Genomic DNA, 14,354 nt, shown 5'->3' on the forward strand with positions numbered 1-14,354 from the left:
TTCTCTCTCAGCACTGATTCAACTTGTCACAGAACATTGTGCGGAGATAAACATCTTCTAATTAGCGCACTTCAATTACACATATCCAATGGCGACGTTGGCGCGGCACCGGGCTGCAGTCGACTGATTGGACGAGAATAGACAGGAGGAAATAAAGAGAACAAGGAGGACGTAGAAGAAAAGGAAAGATCTGACAAAGTGGAACGAAAAGATTGTAGACTAACATGGTGTTGTTACCTGGGACACATGGCAGAGCGTAAGATGTGTGTGCAGATAGCATCCACATGTGATTCCATGTGGAGTTCTGGTTATGTGCATTGTGATTGAATGTAGAATTGATTTCCTGCAGTGTCATGCACTCTATAGGAATTGGATTGCATAGTTCTGGAAGACCTTTTGTTGAAGTTATGGTTGCATGAAGTATGATTGACATGTTTGAGTCTTGGTTAGCACTGCGGGTTTTGATGTGACCCATGGTTTGCTTCAAGTGCTGACTGACACAAGAAACCTCATAGCACTATACACACTGTCCAAATCCCCTGCCACAGAAAGGATTTTAAAGGTACAGTTTACCTTTGGGAGCAGTGATTTTTAAAAAATTTTCAAGTTATCACATTTGATGCATATTTGTAGGTCAGTTGTATCACAAAACATCTTATCATATAAAAATTTTTCCAGTAAGACGTAAAATATAGGGAGATATCACAGTGTTTCCCATTCAACCAAAACTAGATGGTTTAGTCTAGAAACAATTTTATTATAACTGTTGTTCACATTTTGTGTATTTAACAATACTTAACATTGATTATCCTGATTAAAATTTTTACAATGGTTGTTTCTGTGCCTAACTCACATCTTAGAACTATTTTGAAGCACTAAAGCTGGGTTTTTGTTTCATCTGCAAATGGTAAATTATGCCTTTAAAACTAAAATTTCTCTTGAAGGCATCATGAATGACATCACATTTACAGCCAGACAATAGCACAGCAAGCTTTCAAATGCCAAGGCATGCAATCAGCTAACAGCATATCATAAGACATCACCAAAGAGTTCCAAGTTAATAGAAAGGAACCACGTGTCTGCCTTCTTGAGGGATCAGTATAATCCTGCTGTTTCATTGCACACATCTCTGTTGGTTTAATCACAATATCCACGGGAGTGTGAAATGGCGCATTTTTAGGACCGTGATTAAGGTTTCATATTGATTAGTCCGTCAATCAATACTCTGGCCTAGAAAGAGGTATTTTGTCGGGCTGGTCAGCAAGGTTATTGAATATATTGACGTCAGTTCACATTTAAAGAACTTGCATGGAAGATAGGGTATACGTTTCTGTAAGGCTTGATAGTTCATGGTTCAGTGTCAGTTACTAAGATTTTGTGTCAAATACCACTCATAACACTTTCTGCAGTAGTCACGCTGCACTGATGAATAAGGAGTGTGCAGGGATGTACCTTATCACAGCAAGAACATCACATGTACCATAGACATAAAAAATCCGAACCAGACTGTGACAAGTCTAATGGAGTCATACAAGTAATTTGGGTATAGCCTTGTTAGTGTGGAGACATCATCTTACACTGTCATTTCTTACATCTAAGTTGAAAAGTGCAGTGAACTAAAAGTCATTTAAACATGGAGTCTTTATTTAGTGATACCAAATTCATTTGAAGATAAAAGATCAAATCAGTGATACACTAAAATTTCTAGATGTTTCTTTCATAAATTTCATACATTGCAATCTCAAGCTTGTCTGAAGTTTGCCTGACATTTTAAAAATTATGATAGATGGAGTTATTTCACCCGTAGAAAAGGTCACACTGCAAGCACAATGAATACTAGAAACTCATCATTGCAAGAAGCAAACGTGCATTTAATTCATCATCATGAAATTGTCAGGTTAGATACTCTCACTAACAGGCATCGTATCTTTATTTACTGCCTTTTAACAATAACATAGTTTTTCTTTTTATAGTTTCTGGCAGAAAATTTATCGCTCTATATGAGAGATCCGTACTGCCAGATGCTGTGAATTGTTGATGATTCATAAGAGGAAAGAAAATAATGAAATTTGGTTGAGGGTTCTGATGGTCTGGGTGCCTATATCTGCGTGATGAAGGTCTGTAACGACCGAAGGGCGACTTCCGTCAAGTATCAGTCCTGCACGGTAGGATGAGAATTGGCCTTTGGAGGGTTACCGGCAATCAATCGCAAGGCTGTCCAACCCCATCATTATCTCTGACAGCGCCGTCTCCCCGGGAATGCTGGTTTGGAGTCCCCGCCCCGCCCCTGCCCTACCAAGCCCGCCCTGGCCTGCCTCCGCCCCAAATTATGACTCCGCTCATGTTTTATCCTCCAAAGATCATGTGAGGAGGAGAGTTGAGGTCAGGATGGCGCTTTCCGTGTGTCTGGCTTCATCTTTGCTCATCGACTTCCAGTGCATGATGCCCATCACGTTGGAGATACTTGAGGTCCATTATACCTCAGATTAACCCCCTTGCTTTGTTAGCAGTGGCTTTTCATCCACTGGATCTTTATCTTACGTGTCATATCAGGACAAATCAAGATGAGAAATGCCCCCCCCCAAAAAAAATAAAAAAATAAAAAAATAAAAAATAAAAATAAATAAACCAAAAATCACGAAACCCTTGTGTATCAAGGATGTAATGCATTGCAACTTGCCATAATAGTAACAGTTCATCTTTTATACACTGCCTTTCAAGCCATCTTTTTTTAAAAATCGTATTGCCATACATGTATATCATATCATACAGACTGTCATTAGGTGCCATAACAATCTGAAATACCACAGGTAGCCACATATTTCTGAGATACATGTGTATGTTTACCCAAATTGAATGTCATTTTCCATATCAAGATAATTTTGATTAGATTTGAGTACTTTGTAATTGTTCCTATATTTTTGTTTGTGCATTGTGCGATCAACATACATTTTTATATCCTGATATGTGTACATGTAAAATGTACATAATATTTTCCCCATTTACTGTATATCTTTATTCTCTTTGTGCCAGTACCACCATGCTCTGTGATTGCTGTTCTGTTTGTGCTTCCATTTATCCATTTAGATGTTGATAACTATCTACCTCCTAGATTGTTATCAATGTCCATCAAATGGGGAGGTGACTGATTTCTGTAAAATGTGATAAGCGTCTCTTGCAAGGTCAACATCTACAATTTCACTCTGTGAACGGTTTAGCTCAAGAAACAGTAGATTGGTGTGTTTTACTTGTTTTGATCAAATGTCCTTCTTGTTCTTCCTGAGCGTAGATAAGGAATGCAATGTGAGTATATCGTCGCTGGACTGACAAGTCCTTGTATCTCAAAATCTGCTGAAAATCACTTTTTGGGATGAATTGTCAGATAATCAGTAAAGTGATGCCATGTCCAAATCCTTGCTGTCTTACCCAAAAATGAAGCCACCATGGCATTTCAAAGGAAAGGCTATCCCATTTTTAGCTCACCTGAGCCAAAGGCTCAAGTGAGCTATTGCGATCGCCCTTTGTCCGGCGTCCGTCGTGCGTCGTCTGTCGTCCGTCGTGCGTAAACTTTTTACATTTTCATCTTCTTCTTGAAAACCCCAAGACCGATTTTCATCAAACTAGGCAGGTAGCATCCCTAGGGGGTAAGGAACTCAATTTGTTAAAATGGGCACCATGCCCCACCCAGGGGGCCCCCAGGGGGGCCCAAACCCCCCAAAATTAAGGAATCTGTAAAAATCTTCTTCTCTAGAACCAGAAGTGATAGAGCTAAGTTGATACTATGAGTTAGTACATTGATGATTGTAGTTTCAAGTTTGTTCATGGCAGAATCAGGGGTGCCCCCCGTGGGACCCAGGGGAGGGGGGTGGGGAGGGGTCCTAATGGGGCCAAAATTATACATTTTCATCTTCTTCTTGAGAACCCCATGACCAATTTTCACCAAACTTGGCAGGTAGCATCCGTAGGGGATTAGGATCTCAATTTATTAAAATGGGCAGCATTCCCCACCCAGGGGCCCCGGGGGGGGGGGGGGGAACCCCCAAAATGAAGGAATCTTTAAAAATCTTCTCTAGAATCAGAAGTTATAGAGCTAAGATAATACTATGAGTGAGTACATTAATGACTGTAGTTTCAAGTTTGTTCATAGCAAATCCAGGGGTGCCCCTCTTGGGGGCGGGGTTGGGAAGGTCCAAATGGGGGCCTGAATTGTACATTTTCATCTTCTTCCTGAAAACCTCAATTTATCAAAATCTCAATTTATCAAAATGGGCACCATGCCCCACCCAGAGGGCCCCAGGGGGCCCCCATCCCCCCAAATTAAGGAATCTTAAAAAAATTTGGGCCCTTATTGTACATTTTCATCTTCTTCTTGAGAATGCCTGGTCAAATTTTAGTAGTGCTGTGAATAATTTAGATTAGTGACTGCGTGAAAGGTGAACTTGCGATACTCAGGTGAGCGCTAGACCCGCGGGTCTCTTGTTTTGTTATGCTTTGGCTGCCAGGTTTTTCACTCAATTCTGACTATTTGACGATATTGAGATACGAGATTTTCTCTCCCCAACAGCGATATGCTGTATAGGTATATATGCAGAGTTTTACCGCAAAACGAGCTAACTCCATTCTTCTTAAGTTGAGATATTTGTGGTAAATGCTGCTAAAAAACAAAAAATGATAACAAAATTTAGGATTTTTGAATCATAACTTCTAGAATATTCCTTGTTATGTCACAATTGAGGTATTACTGGAAAGGTTTGATTTTTGCTCGATCTAATGATGGACTTACTTTGAAACGTTTGAAAATTTGGTGCTTAGCTCATTTTGCAATAAAACTCTTCATATTAATTCACTGAAAACTTGATGTTTGGAGGTGTAATACATCTACCATTATATTTCTCAAATGAATCAATTATCATAGTAAAATGAAGTACTGGGATTCACTTTGAAAATTTCAGCCTCGAGCTTCTGCCAGAAATCTTTTCCCAAACAATTCTCCTTCTGCAATACCCAACACGCTGGCCTTGGCAAATAGCAGGTTTTATGAGCCAATGTTGTTGCCTAGGTGACCTACATTCACCACACAATGTCACAGTAAATTAAAGGGTTTATGTGAGCTATTACGAGGGGGAAAGAGTAATGTACAAAAATGCCTTTTCTCTTTAAATGGAAGTATTTGTTCTTCCCCTACCCTTCTCCTGCTATATTTTCATATTTCTTGTCAATCTCTCCTAGGTCTTTCCTCTCTCTCTCTCACTGTTGTGTTGTTACCCCTTCATATCTTACATCATAAGCTTCTCAATCAAGAAAGCAACTCCAAAGCAAACAACTCAATGTCTATAGTTTACTCAGAGAATCTAGAGGAAGAGATGTGTGTTGATGACGAATCATTCAGTAGTTTGGAGATAAATTGGGAAAGAAAGATTCTGTTTCTTTCTTTTCAAGACAAAGAAATGGTCAGTATTTTATTTTGCCTGTGGTCAGTATTTTATTTTGACTGTCGGCAGTGATCAGCATGTTTTCAAAATCGTTCTGATACTATTGAAGGTTAATTGAGTGCTGTGCGGTTTGAAGTCATCAAACTCCACACAGTGTTTTCAACCTTGGATGAATTCAGTGGGCTTCTCATGGTCATCATCCCCGCCCCGTCCCATCCCACCCCCACAAACATGGCCAGATATGATTTATGTGCTTTCAATGCCCGTTACCTCAGTGGTACATCAAGGTAGTTCTTCCTCTAGATACTCATTAGCAACCAAGGTCACAATGAACTTTGTCGTCATATTACCAATGCCCAACTTGCCTGGCGTGTGGGACCAGATGAGATTAAAGCAGCCATTGACATCACCTTCATTTTTGTTTTTAAAGCAAAACAATGCCAATAAAAGAAATAACGTGTGAGAAGAAGTGGAGAGAAAGAGGGGGAGAAAAGAGATCATATTTGAGCCACGATGGCAGTTCCCGTCTGAAATTTGGAGCTCGCTTCTTCTTCCATGGCAAAGAGGGGACTTCAGTGGGAATTCATTCGTAAAGGTCACGTCAGCCAAGCGTGCATTCAAGCCCGGCCTGTTGAGCCACCTTAACACAATTAAGAAGGCTGGGACGGTGTGTGCAATGTGGGACTGATGGTGTGTGCATGGGCACCACTCACCCACACACATTCACGGCAAAATGTACCTCTGTGCAAGCGCATCTTATCTTGTCTTTTTTTCTACCTCTTTGAAAAGCTCTTGCAGAAAAGATGTGAAATTAAAAGCCTGCTTGTTGTCTGCCGTCATACAGAGAAGTACGAGGATGGTTTATCAGAAGTCACTGACAGGTGACAAGATGAGAGTGTGGTGTCCCTACCATCAAGGGGAAAGCACTTCGTCTCACAAAACCTATGGTTTTTTGTTACTTCAAACGCCAATTCATTGTAGTGAAAGATCATGGAATATTCCCCCCCCCCCACACACACACACACGCACACACACAAAAAGACATGTGTGACTTTTCAGCTAGAAGTGTCTTTTATAATTGGGCATGAGAGCAGTCTCTTTTATCATTATCAGAGGTTAATTTGAATATATAGTGCATAAAAGTCAACATCGTAATAAACACAAGATTTTATGAGCTCACTTCTTTGCTTGCAATTTACCGAAGATTTTCAAACTGAGATGTTACAATGATGTAACGTTTACATCAATTACTACTTCCAAATAACAGAAAACGTTAGAGAGGTTGCTAGGGAATTCATTACCTATATGTCACTATAGATGTCTTTGCCATACTGAATTACCTGTTCTATTATCATAAAGTGTGTACAGTGTGTGAATGGGCACATTGTTTCAATGGTATGTCATTCATAGCTATTGTTGTACATGTGGTATATTTCATGGTGTTTTTATTTTTGCAAGTTGACAGATATTTTATGCAAAATGAACAACTTGCAAAAAAATATTGCCTCCTGTAACATGCGTGTATGGTTAGGCAATCATTAACATTTCTCTTGAAAAGTGATAATATTCCTGTCTTCATTCCGTCAATGCAGGTTCTCCATTGCCAAACCAACCTTTTGCACAATTGTTTTACGGGTTCCAATGTGCAAAATACCATACTTACAAAATTTATGGCATATACAGTGATTTACCATTTAAAAAAAAAATGATATTTCAAAGCTTGTCAAGCTGCACCTCCCCTCCTGTCATTCACTCATGATATGTCAGATTTCATCTTCTGAAGAGAAATAACATCTAACGTTTTAAAAGATAACGTCATCCGTTGCCTAATCTCTTTTCTCTCATTTTTTAGGGACAAATGCTCAAGGATCTTGGGTGGACCCGAGGTTGACATGGCCGGACTCACCTGTACATAGAAGAATATGCGAAACCAATTACCCATCGATCCATGCGTCCAAGTAGAGCATGCCACATATCTTGATAGAATGGCAAGTATGCAATATCTTTTTCTCCCATGTAGTATGATAACAGATTAAAAAAAAAAAGAAAGCTAAAATTCCACTATTTTACCATACCTTGGAGATTTATGGGACTCAATGTATCCACTTAGTTAAACTACACTGTACGTATTATATGCATTACTGCACAATTATTCTGTAGGAAAAGATTTGGGCGATGGGGTCAGATGTCAAGTAAAAATATAAAAATGTCACAAATTTTCCCCCATATTTTGAAAATAGCTTTCAGTAGTATTGTCATGAAAATTGGATAGTATCATAAAAAGGCAAGGGTCAAAGGTAAACTAAAAGCTCAAATTCCCAAATTACTTGCCCTTTGAAACAATTCAGCCATCCAAATGAAACCTGGTTCAAAGAATGTAAACACTCAACACATTTGTGGTTGTGCCCTACTTTTGAACATGTCATTCCAGATTTTTGCCAATCATGTCAAACCATCATCTCACATTGTCAGGATGTATTGTAGACCTATTAGGAGAACAATGCGATATGGTGGAGGCATACCAGTTACCATAGCAACATTTCTAGTTAATTGTGGTCTTATATGGATCCAGAGATGCCAACTGTTATTATTTTGCAGTATTTTGCAGTATTTTGTACTGTTTGTTGCCCAAAAAGAACTGTAGGTTACATAAACACAATATTATTGTGTATCCCAAATTGTGTAACTACACACGTCTATTGCTTGAAAGGTACAAATACTGTTTTTCCGCCAAAATACACCTTTTTAGCCCTCAGAGTACTGTGGTGTTGTTTACAAGGTTGGCATCCCTGTAGATCAGCACTTGAACTTTATCAAGATGCTCGCAGCACTACAGGCATTTGCACCTAATACCTCCTGTGGGATTTGTTCTAGCTAAGCTTTGAAGTATCTGGCTTGCTTGAATGATATCAAAGAGAAATTGAGAGCTAGAGTTCTTGTAACGTGTTGTTGTTATACAGTGTATGATCATCGTACTCAGAGCATTAAGCTGTGTGCTGTATGATGTGTTGTTCATTTCAAGTACTGAATTAGAGGCCTAAATTAGCTCATTATTTGATAAATCAAGCAAAGTTTTTAGACATTTTGCTGAAAGTGTATGTCTTGGGAATGAAAAAAAGAATTGCTCTTATTTAGAGCAGCCTGATTATGATGTCCAATATGGCCATGTCTAACTATAACTCTTTGAAATTATGTGGTGTATCAGCCTCCTCATCAAAAATGTTGTTAAAGTTGGACATCAGGGGAGAATGTCATTGAAATCTAAATTGTTGTTGTCCCTGGTTTGTTTGTTTGTTTGTTCATTTGTTTTCAGGAAGCATCGCTATTGGCCGTATGAGCATATTATGCAAATGAGTATCTATAGTAATAAGCAATGATAGGCAATAATGTCATGATCACAAGTCTGCCACTGACCTGCACACAAATCTGTGCTTCTTTTCTCCTCTGTTCGATCCAAATTAAAAAAGAGTTGGTTATAAAACTTGTATCTATTTTACTGAATAAAGATTACTGTAGGGTAGCACTAATATACATATACCACTGGTGACTTTTAATGATGTAGGGATTGTAGTCGCTAAATGCTAAATTAATTACCAAAATCATAGTTTATATTATATTGTCAGATTCAAACCAATGAGACTGTTGCTAGGTGATAAAATCATCACTTCATTTAATTTGCATATGTAGTTGCGACTATTTCATGGAAACGTTAAAACTTCAGATTTCCAGAACTTTTTTTCACTTCATGTGTGCAATTTCTATCAAAATTCACCGGTTGTTTGTTAAATTACAATCTGTTACATGGAATTCTATGTGCATGGAATGGAGCGGAATCTCACCATAAAAGGCGCGAACCAAGAATGATAAAGGTCACAGCACTTCATTATGATGAAATGGTGCTTCAGAAGAGGAAGGTGTCTGGGTGACGTTTGTGTGGTAAAAACCCACACTTCAGTCTGCCATCTCACTTCAGGAAGAATAATTAAATGTGCAATATCTGGGCTTCATTTTCAACAATAAAGGGATTTGAGATATTTATAGCAGGCATGAATTCAGCACGCCATGTGCCCTGTAAAGCTGATCTGCTGATGTTGCACTTCATGAGGGAGGGTTTTTTTGTTGTTGTTGTTTTTTTTTTTTTTTTGTCCCGTTTCTCAACGTCATACAGGTTTGATTTAATTTGTCAGTTATGGCGATACTCGGTCTTGGGAGCTGCTAGCAAAAGCTGATCCGCCGGAGACCCCGTTTGTGGTTAACCCTTGTTCTAGCAAATCAGCGCAACCAGGCAGGCCTAATGGAAATGAAATGAGTGGCTTGGGTGGCGAAAATACCCTTATGGACACACAGAGAGTTAATCTTGTATTATACTAGGAGGCATTGTGTGTATGCCATGGATTTTTTTTTTTGTTTCTTTTTTAGTAAAAGGCAGCTTCAAGATTCATTAACCAGCTACCTCTGTATGCATAGATTAGAATTAAATAGAATTAGATAGTATTAGAACTCTAATCAATGAGAATGTGGTCCAGACCAAACCAAAGAGTAAAGGAATCATGTCATGTTACTCTGATGACGCAAGCAAGAAGATGGGGGCAGATATATTGGAAAACCATTCGGGTCCAACAATTTGACACATACCAAAGCCTCGTGTCTATTCATGTTCGACAATATACTTGTTCGTCGAGCAGTTTCCTTTAATGTGCTGTTTAAAAATGTGAAATAAGATTCTCAACTGGAACTGCGTAAATATGTACAGTGTTCACTTTACCACTTTATAGGACAAAGACAAAGACAAATTATCATTTGTCTACATGATTAGACTGGTGAAAACAATTTAGTTCTACAACAGACTCTGTATTCCCTTCTTGCTAGGACTTTATGTTGTGTATATTCAGGGCGACCAAACAGGAATGTAGGATTACTTTGAATGATGCTATCAATCGTGAATTATTTTTGTGATAGTTTGGTACTTTGCCCACATGAAATAGATTAGGAGTGAGTCTAAAATTCATCACTCTTTGTTCGTATTTTTTGCTTCCAGATGCCTGAATATATTGAACATAAGCAAGGGCCAGTGCTGTAGGATCAATACCAAGGTACAGCTACCACAACCAAAAAAAGGAAGGAAGGGGGAAAAAATATCTCGGCGACTATGGATCCAAAAATCAGTATAGGAGAGAAGAATGGCAAGGAGAAAGTGCCCGATGTGCCCCACGAGGTCACAGAGATACGCATCGACGCACCAGATGCGAACTTCAAGTCAGAGACAGGTAAGCAGGTGGATCCCAAACCTGCCGGTGCCAAGAACAATGACCTGAAGAAGCAGGACAGTAAGAGGAATGCCATGCTGACCAAGAAAAATTCATTCGATAAATCCCAGGATGGGGAGAAAGGGAAGGAGGGGAACGGGAAGGGGCGTCTCCGCAAGGAACGCTCCTTCGAGTCGACGAAAAAGGACTCCCCGGGCGGGAAGAACTCTGACGGGCAGGGCAACAATAAGAAACATGACTGTTCCAGCAAGGTTGGAGGTGGACGCAACCCCAAGCTGGGCCGGCGAATGGGGTCGGAGGAGGGGGTCAAGTCGGAGGGGGAAGGGATGCCACGGGTGCGCAGGCAAGCGAGCCAGGAGGAGGCCGAGACCCCCTCTAGGCGGAGGGCCAATGCTAAGAAGTTTCTCCTGCGGAGTCAACCAGTTTCAGATGACATGTCACCACCGTCTACACCTGAACTCAACTTTGGTGAGGTAAGAGCTCGTAAATCCTGTGAGTATGTAGTTCCATTGCCAAATATTTTGGATTGCTGTCGTCAGGTGATACATGGATGTGTAGTCTAGAAAAGCTGTCCGTGAATGCTGGAAAGCAAAGTTTAGTATTAATAATGTATTAATTGATGTCTGGGCCTTCAAGTGTCTTAATGAGATGTTGATATGTAGAAGGAGGAGAGTTACACTAATGGCTTTTCCATTGTCCAGTTTTCCTTTTTTTATTTACAAAAAGGGCAATCTGTCACTTATAAGGAATTACAATCAAGTTCATTCTTACCAGTTATCCACTATTGTTCCTACATTTACAAATCAACTGTTAACCGAGTAATATTCATCCATGTGACATATAGAGTGATGAATGTCTCATGCAAATTAAACTTGTGTCCTTATGTTGGTTTCAACACGTAAGCCAACAGTTTTGTGTTTTGCGCTCATCCCATGTGACCCTGTCTTGTTCCTTCTCCTAGGATGACAAGAGGATACGAAGGCTGCCTCACCAGCTGAGTGGTGAGACGCCGTCGAATCGAGTGCACAAGCAGGGCAGTCTGGAGGCCCGTAGCGAGCCAGCGCTATCAAGAGGTGACAACATGAGATCTATGTTTGTTTGGGTGTATTCATGGGGGGAGATGGGGAAGTGGGGATGCTGGATGGGGGATGGGGATTCAGGTTGGGGCATGGGGAGGGGGCATGGAGGGAAAGAAAGTGAATTCAAGAGGGGGGGGGAGGGGGATGGAGGGGAATTTGGGATGGGGAGAGGGAATGGTGGACGGGGAGGGATGGGGAGAGGGTCAGCACGTGATGGTATCACCAGACCTTTTGCTCAGCTCCTGGATTTGGAGAGGAGAGATTAGTGGAGAGGGGGATAGGGGATGGAGGAGGAGGGGCTGAGTTAGAAGTTGAGAGCGGCGAGGAGAGAGTTAGCATGTGATGGTATCACTAGACCTTTTGCTCCCAGGCTTGTTGTGATCGGGTCAGGTTCATGTGGATGATGGGATGGGAGGGGGAGGGGGTTGGAGAGGGAGTAGAGAAAGAGCTAGGGTTTCATGAGATGAGGAAGAGGAGAAGAACCAAGAGGTGATTAATTGACTGCTGGCTGGTTATAGGAAAACTGGCACCATCCAAGATAGTTACTTCCTGGCTCGACTTTCACTAGCAATCTAAGGGAAGGCAGAAATGGCCTGGAGGCACACTGAAGTGGTGTCATTGTGATTAATTTTTTTTTTTTCAAAGGAATGGTCAATTGACCTGCTGGAATCAAATAATTCACTCCTTGATATGAAACTGCCAGATATGGAAACATCAATCTGAAGAGATGAAAAAAAAAAAGCAAAGCATCACAACTACCCAGAGCTCGTGATCAGCATCTTTCTACTTTGGATTTTCGGAAATTTTGATATCATCATCTTTCTTTTTTTCACTGTTTTCTTATTTCTTGTCGATGGTACATCCTTTGATGAGTTTCTGGATTTCTTTAGCTTGCTCTATCTATCTGTCTGTCTATCTATCTATCTATCTATCTATCTATCTATCTATCTATCTATCTATCTATCTATCTATTTATCATTCTATATTTATTGATCTTGTCTCCCTCCCTGTGCTCTATCATTTCCATTTTTGCCCCACCCATGTGTATCCTCCGAAGGCTGTGCTTGAACATGCTTTCTTGACCTATTTTCGAATGCCTCCATGCTGAGGGGGTTGAAGGGGCATTTAGCTTTTGGGGCGTCCACGTAAATTCTGGGTGGATATATCGTAATTCAACAAGTTATGATGAAATAAATGGTCTGATATTCATCAGGCTTTGTGCAAAGATGAAATGTGACACAGTGAATAAGGGGGGCTTGTGTTTGTGTGTGTATGTGTGTTTGTGTGGGTGTTTTTTAATTTATGGCTAAGATCATAGGATCCAAATTTGTTATGTTCTCATTAAACTTGGTATATGGGTATAGTATGAAATATTCATTCACTGATGGCATTTTGAGCAAGTTCTTGTGAACGTATCCGGGGTCAGGTAGTGATCAAGGTCAGATTTTGACATTTTGAATGTTTATGATTCTAGAACTATAGGGATGATGTAGATTGTGTCACTTTATTAATTGGATTTTAGGCAAATCTCGAAAGGGCAGAATCTGATAAGGTCAGAGGTTTATCTCAAATCTTTACATTTTCTATGTACGTCCTATGCTTATGAGGTAATCTGTGCTATTTTAGGGGTTTTATGTCATTAACTGGCCATTAGGACATTCCTTTAATATCACAGGGCAGTTGATTTATCATATTTTGCACAAAATAGAGAGTGGAGGGGGTGGCTCTTGGGGGATTAGATGTGAACATGTATTCGCAATCCCCCACATTCAGAATTTTCCTCAGTCTTATGTCATAACGACTAGCATGCTGAACCAGATGACTTATATATATCATATATAGTGCATTCAGATCACACCATACCTTCCCACTACAGATAGGTTGTTGTGGCAAAGAGCAAATGTGTGCAACGGATAGCATTCTCTCATCCTGGAGACTCATTATCTTTTGAGGGGAAAAGATACAAATTGTAACTTGATTTGTGAGCAGTACCAGCTACTCTGTAAGAGTGTGTGATGTCCAATAGTGTTTGTGATAGGAGTGTGCACTGTGTTCTTTTCTTTATAGCAGAGAAAGCTAAATTTGCATTATCATACTTTCCATTTGTGTACACTGTTTGTGGAGCATTGAGATCTTCTAAAGACACCACATACTCAATTGATGTCTGTACTTTTTATTTCCGCGCCTCCCCAGAGCCCAGCCAGGAGAGGGAAATCTACACAGACTCCAGTGGGGTGGACCTCCACCAGTTCATCGTGGACACCCTGCAGAAAGCCAATGACCGCACCATGCTGCTCAAACTGGAGAATGAACTCACCAGATTCATCCAGTCCGAGTGAGTGGATCCCTCATCTCAAAGCTGTTGCCCCTTGTAATATCAAGGAGAGAAGAAGAGTTGTGGCTCCACTTAATTGAGCTTGAGCTTGCTTTGGTTTGTTCGGGAAACCATTCTAGGCCAATACTAGTAGTTCCACATACTCACAAAGATGTTCTTCAATCTTCTCAGTGCACCATAGTAATTGTCTTTGCTTTTTAGTCTTATTTTCCACTTTTAAATTCAAAGCTGGTGGTGCAAA

At 40.2% G+C, this 14,354-nt stretch overlaps 1 protein-coding gene across 1 annotated transcript in view; it reads left to right on the forward strand.

Moving 5' to 3' along the window:
• The window catches only part of LOC140237584 (uncharacterized), a 109,147-nt gene that overhangs the window by 75,671 nt on the left and 19,122 nt on the right, over positions 1-14,354 (forward strand). Inside the window, exons 4-7 of the mRNA XM_072317518.1 lie at positions 7,285-7,420; positions 10,471-11,172; positions 11,661-11,772; positions 13,972-14,113. Of these exons, the coding sequence (XP_072173619.1) occupies positions 10,582-11,172; positions 11,661-11,772; positions 13,972-14,113 (845 nt within the window). The 5' untranslated portion in view covers positions 7,285-7,420; positions 10,471-10,581. The remainder of the gene's footprint in view (positions 1-7,284; positions 7,421-10,470; positions 11,173-11,660; positions 11,773-13,971; positions 14,114-14,354) is intronic.

The sequence above is a fragment of the Diadema setosum genome, chromosome 14 (assembly GCF_964275005.1).
Source record: "Diadema setosum chromosome 14, eeDiaSeto1, whole genome shotgun sequence".
Taxonomy (NCBI): Eukaryota; Metazoa; Echinodermata; class Echinoidea; order Diadematoida; family Diadematidae; genus Diadema; species Diadema setosum.